General features: G+C 29.4%; 1 protein-coding gene across 1 annotated transcript in view; it reads right to left on the reverse strand.

Annotated features, from left to right (window-relative positions):
• Positions 1–5586: 5586 nt before the first annotated feature.
• LOC119589614 (serine/threonine-protein phosphatase 5-like) overlaps positions 5587–7500 on the reverse strand; it is a 15375-nt gene continuing 13461 nt past the window's right edge. The window contains exon 3 of the mRNA XM_037938211.1: positions 5587–5673. Coding sequence (XP_037794139.1) covers positions 5634–5673 — 40 coding nt within the window. The 3' untranslated portion in view covers positions 5587–5633. The remainder of the gene's footprint in view (positions 5674–7500) is intronic.

The following is a 7500-nucleotide window of genomic DNA, read 5'->3' on the forward strand; positions in this document are numbered from 1 at the left end:
TTTCTGAAACCTTGGGGCTTAGGCCAAAATAGAGTTTTTTTTTTCTGTGTTTCCATGTCTATATTTGTCATTGATTTGGGTTAATCCAGAGGGAAAAACGGGACTGTTTCCTTGCATAGACTCCATATTATCTTCTAGGTAGTCCATAAGTAAGGACAACAATAACAACAGTAAGTAACATTTTGTTATTTGTGTAATTGCAAAGGCTCTTCCTAAATGCCCACTGAGTCTAATCGCCCTCCGAGAGCTTGGTGCACTCGTGGCATTCATTCCCTTCAGCCAAAATTTTCATGATGGTTCATTTCACCCCTCCCTCAAGGCAAATTTCTTTATTACGTCATGGTTACGTCATCCAGATTATAGGGGTTAAAAATCAAAAAAGTTTCTTAGAATCTTAACCTAAGGCTGCTGGGAAAATATGATGTTCACTGTAGTATTGTTTTGTGAAAGATATCTATATACAGATGGCTCAAGTGCTCAGCCACCTAGAGTCAATTAGTAGTTTTAGTGCCCTTGCCTGATTTTCCCCTTGCTTTTCTCTTTTCAAGAAAAATATTAGAAAAAAATTAGAAATAAAAGGGAAAAAAAATAGTTATTGGAATTGTACTAACTGAAAACTCAAAGATTTTCATCTTTAAAACTACATAAAAAACTGAACAAGAGTAATGTGGAAAATGTGTGCCATTAAACCTAAGAGATATTTTGATTCCATTCCCAATATTTCTACCAAAAAATAAGGCCAGAGGATTTTTTGAAAGGAACAAACTAAAGTCTCAAGTAATTCAACTTTAAAAGTTCAAACTGATTTATTTTCACTAGCATGAAGTGAATATTGCTGAAAATAATACATGCTACCACTACATGCATGGTTAAAAAATCAGGACATGTGTATATGCTAATATATGCTATTACCCCCAATCCAACACCCACAGTGTCACTTGACTGCTTACCTGCTATGTGTACTTTTGGTGGTAGAAAGATTTCTCTTACTGTCTAGGGTGATCACAGCACCCTCTCAGAGTACATATTTCAGGAACAAGTAATAATAAACAACATACATCATATGTGCATAAGGGTAGAACCTCATGCTCCAATGTCAATATGACATAAGGCAATAATCACTGTGAGAGAGAACTCTGCCCCTACATCTCATGTATTATCATCTCCATCTTCTCAAATAACTAATCAGAAGCTTAAAGTAACTTGCTATTTTATTCTGATTTACTTCATAAACTTATAAATGTAGACCTACACAACATGCAAGTTTGGTGCCAATGCTGCATCACAAGTTCCAGGCAAAAGGAAAATGCTACTTAACTAGATATAAAAAAAAATTCTCATGTATATCTTTAATAGAATATGAGTCACTGTTATTATCCATCATAATAATTACAGTGTTATTACAAATAACATTGCATGGCTGCATCCACCCTTCGCTTCCAGCCATGGCGGTCCCTCATGGTGAGTCTCCAGTTAGGCCCTTGGCCCATCTCCAACTATTTGTGACAGGACTGGTCAAGCTGCCCAAGCCACGACTCCCTTGGTTGTCTCTCAGGCCTGAGTTGGCGGTTCCAGCTTAAGCAAGTAACAGGTCCCATGCCAGTCTCAAGGTGAGCCGTTGGTTTGACAACTGGTCCTGCCAACTGTAACCCCTGATTTGGCTGAGGGACTTGTTAAAAAAGGTATCAACATAAGACTCCAAGGCACTTGATATCATCTAGGTTTTCCTACCATAGAGCAAAACTGGCAGTATAAAGGCCTTGAAGACATGTAGCTTGGTCCTTCTGCATAGGTACCAACATCTCCAAATGTTCTTGTTGATCGAATTCATGGCTCCTGATGCCAGACTAATCTATCTGCTGACTTCTTGGTCTGACAGTCCAGAGACATGGACTATGCTGCCAAGGTATGTAAGGCTCTCTGTGACTTCAATGGTCTCACTGCTAGCATGTATTGCCTGAATGGGTTTCCCTAACTGGCCCCTAAAATCCTCAAACTTGGTCTTGGTCCAGGAGACCTCTAGGCCCAAGGGCTTTGCCTCATTGCTAAATGCATCAAGAGAAGCTACCTGTGATTCCAGATACTCAGATAAGATAGCAACATTGTCAAACAAAGTTGAGGTCTATGACCTTGGATCCAGGTGACGTGACCATCACATCATGAAAAAATCTGGTTCGTGGGGCGGATCATGTGAACAGGCCGGGTGATGCGAACCTGCCATAGTGAGCATTTCTGCTGAAGGCCAGGGTGATGCATAAGACTAACCACAAGTGCACCAACCTATTGGGAGGTTTATTTTACTCATTTGGAGATTTTGCATTATTCCCATTGATGTATGAGTTGGTAATGTAATGTCCATGAGTGGTGACAGGATGCCATTCCCATGCTCAGCATTATATTCCAGGCACTGTGAGTGGCGACGCTGGTTGTATGACAGAAAATTAAATATTATGTAAAAACATTAAAAAGTGACACAAATAACATAAAGTTATATAGTTTTATTTTTCTTGCCATGAGTTGTAGACTACCTAGAGAGATGATTGGAGTCTGTGGGGAAAAAAGAAGAAGAAGAAGAAGAAGAAGAAGAAGAAAAAAAATATATATATATAATAATAATATAATAATAATAATAATAATAATAATAATAATAATAGTAATAATAATAATAATAATAATAATAATAATAATAGTAATAATAATAATAATAATAACACCGTCTGGAAAATGCAAATCAAATGGAAAATATGGACACTGGAAAATGGCCAAAAAACTAAAACCTTTTCTGCAAAAAAAGATTAAATAACTTTCCAAATAGAAGGCACAGAGTCTACTCCCTGCACACACGTGCTTGTGTGCACCCAGCCAGCAAGCATCCACCCAAAAGAGCAGCCGCTCACATAAGTCTAATGCACAGATTTTTGGTGATTTGAATGCTGTGAAGCAGCTGGATCCAATGGGTTCAGTCAACAATCTGTGTAGGAATTCCCCTGACTTTCAGGATCTCCCATAGCAATTTGCAATAGGTCAAGTCAAACACCTTCTTGAGATCGATGTAGTTAGCAAGCAGCCCACGACCAAACTCACGACAGTGAGTAAATATGTATATATGTGTATATATGTATGTATGTATATATGTATATATATAGTATATATATATATATAAAATATATATAATAGATATATATATATATATATATATATATATATATATATAATATATAAATTTATACTATATAATTATATATATATATATAATTATAATATATATAAATATATATAAATATATATATATAAAAATATATATATATATATATATATATATATAATTATATATATATAAATATATAGAGAGAGAGAGAGAGAGAGGAGAGAGAGAGAGAGAGAGAGAGAGAGAGAGAGAGAGAGAGAGAGAGATACATACATTTTATATATATATAATATATATATATAATATATTATATATATTTTATATAATATTAAAATATATATTATATATGTATTTATATATATTACATATATAAAATATATATACATATATATACATTATATATTATCATATATATACTAATAAATAATATATATAATATAAATATAACACAATATATACAAATATATACATTATAATATATTAATTTTATAATATTATAAATTAATATTAATTTTAATAAAAAATATATAGATATATAATATATATACATATAAATGTTATATATTTTATATATATATATCTATATATATATATATATATTATATATACATATATATGCTTTTATATATATATATGTTTTGTGGTGTGTGTTTGTGTGTGTGTGTTGTGTTGTGTGGTGTGTGTGTGGGGTGGTGTGTGGTGTGTGTATGTGTGTGTGTGTGTGCGTGTGCATGTGGAAAAAAATATATATAATAATATTTTATATATATTATATAATATATATATATATATATATATATAATATATATATATATATTATATGTATATATATATATATGTATATATATATATAATGTGTATATATATATATAATAAATATAATATTAAAATATTTTATTATATATATATATATTATATATTTTATATTTTAAAATATATATATATATATATATATATATATATATATATTACATACATACATACATACACACACACAAAACAGACACACACACACACCACACACCACACCACACACACCACACACACCACACATATGTATATATGTGTATATATGTATGTATGTAGTATGTATATATATATATATATATATATAATATTATTATAATATAATATATATATATACACATATATACATATATATATATAAAATATAATATATAATATATATATATATAATATATAATATATATATATATATATATATATATATATATATATATAACATATATATACATAATATAGATTTTAGATATAGATATAGATGATAGATGATATACATCATACATACATATATATTTATATATTATATATATAAAATATATATATATATTATATATATATAATTATATTTTGTATGTAAAGTAGTATGTATGTATGTATTATATTCTATATATATATATATATATATATATTATTTTATATATTATTATAGATCTATTATGTTGTGTATATATAATATATATATTTTTATATATATAATATATATATTATAATATCATTTATATATATTATATATATATATATGTATATGTATATATAGATATTTTGTTATGTAATATATATATCTATATATATATATTTTAGTATATAAATATATATATATATACAGATATATCTATATTCTATTATATTTATATTTATATATATATTATATATTAATTGGGGTGTGTGTGTGGGGGTGTGTGTGTGTGTGGTGTGTGTGTGTGTGTGTGTGTGTGGTGTGTGTGTGTGTGTGTGTGTGTGCGTGTGCTGTGTGAATATATTATATATTATATATAATATATATTATATATATTATATTTTATATATATATTTAATTTTATATCTTAAAATATATATATATATTATATATTATCAAATATATATATATATTAATATATATAAGTATATATATATGTATAAAATATAGGTATATATATATATACTATATATATTTTAAATATATAATTATATATAATACATACATCCATACATACATACATACATACACCACACACACCAACCACACACACCACACACACCACACACACACACACCACACACACACACACACACCACACACACACACCTCACTCACCTCACTCACTCACTCACTCACCCCACATCCCTCATACATACTAATATATTATATATAATATAAAATTTATATATATATATATATATATATTATATATAACATACTGCATATCTAAAAGATTAAATAACATCTAAAATTTTCATTACCAATTGAAAGAGGCAAAGAGACACTTAGTGTACCTCGTTGTTCCTCTCTCTCTATATATTTAAAGGTATATGCATATCTATTGTCTATTTGTACTTGTTTGCACATAAAAACTTTAGAAGTTGATAAGCTTACCCATAGATTCCAAGTTTATACTTCTGCAATAGATTTTTTTATCATCATCCACAGCAAAGGCCCTTTTGGAACATGAGCATTTGACAACTTTCTGGCATTCGTTGTATTTCACCTTTGCATCTCTATCATTTGGACGTGTTTTTGTAACCTGAAATGTGTTACATAGACAAAATGAAAAAATATTACTAAAAATGTTAAACTGGAAATATATCATTTATGTGGAAAAAGGTATACATATTACACAGACTTATATACATAGCCCCACAAAAACACAAAAATACATATATGCAAACAAATACATATACATATATACATACAAACACACACACACATATATCTGTGGTGTGTGTGTGTGTGTGTGTGTGTGTGTGTGTGTGTGTGTGTGTGTGTGTGTGTGTGTGTGTGTGTGTGTGTGTGTGTGTATACACATGTACATATATATGTATGTATACACACACACACACACACACACACACACACACACACACACACACACACACACACACACACACACACACACACACATATATATATAGATAGATAGATAGATAGATAGATAGATAGATAGATATATAGATAGATAGATAGATAGATATATATATATATATATATATATAAATATATATCTTTTTTTTTCTTTCTTTCTTTTTTTTTAACAGCCATTCATTCCACTGCAGGACATAGGCCTCTCTCAATTCATTACTGAGAGGTTATATGGCAGTGCCACCCTTCCCTTATTGGATGCCCTTCCTAATCAAACGCGGTTTGTGCCATGGCGGTGACTTCCCCTATGACACATGTGCTCAAGATGAATGTCGTTTTCTAGGTAGGCAATTGAGGTGAAGTTACTTGCCCAAGGGAACAATGCGCTAGCCGGTGACTCGAACCCTCGAACTCAGATTACCGTCGTGACAGTCTTGAGTCCGATGCTTTAACCACTCGGCCACCATATATACATACATACAATATATATATAATATATAATTATATATAGATATATAGAAATTATATATTCATATATATTATAATTAAATATATATATAAATCAATATATATATATAATACAATATAGATATATAAATATATATATATATAATACATAAATAAATAATAGGATATATATATATATATATATATATATTATATATATATATATATATATAGAATATTATACATAGCAACCTCACACACACACACACACACATTAATATATATAATATTCATAATTATATTATAATATATGATAGATATAACTTATAGAATTATTATTAATATATATTATAGATATATAATTATATTATATAATATATATTGTCATATATATATTACTATATATTAATATATTATATATATATATATATATATATAATATATATATATATATATTGTATATATATATATATGTATATATATGTGTATGTATGTATATATATATATCATATATTAATATATATATATATATATATAATATATTATATTATATATTATATATATATATATATCCTCCCCAGGATTGTCTTGTAAATAGATAACCTGATGGGCAGAGTCATCCAGAAGGACACGGCTAGGTACCCATATATCCTGAGCTGGAGGTCCTGGATTATGCAAGCAACATGCCAATCTCACAGTGTAGCTGTCACTTGGACACATGTTCCTGCCAACTGTACCCCATGATCCGACATAGGGACTTGTTACAAAAGGCATCAAGATGAGACCCCAAAGCAGTAGACATCAACCAGGTTTTGCTTCTACAGAGCAAACCTGGCAGTATCAAGTCTTTGAAGACATAAAGCTTGGTCCTTCTGCTTAGCTACCGACATCTCCAAATGCTCTGGTTGTCCGAGTTCCTGGCTTCTGCTGCCAGACCAATTCGTCTACTGACTTCCTGGTCTGATAACCCAGAGACATGTAATACTCTCTGAGACTTCAACATCATCACCACAACCATGTATCGAATGAACAGGAATCCCCAAGA

The sequence above is a fragment of the Penaeus monodon genome, chromosome 26 (genome assembly GCF_015228065.2).
Source record: "Penaeus monodon isolate SGIC_2016 chromosome 26, NSTDA_Pmon_1, whole genome shotgun sequence".
NCBI lineage: Eukaryota > Metazoa > Arthropoda > Malacostraca > Decapoda > Penaeidae > Penaeus > Penaeus monodon.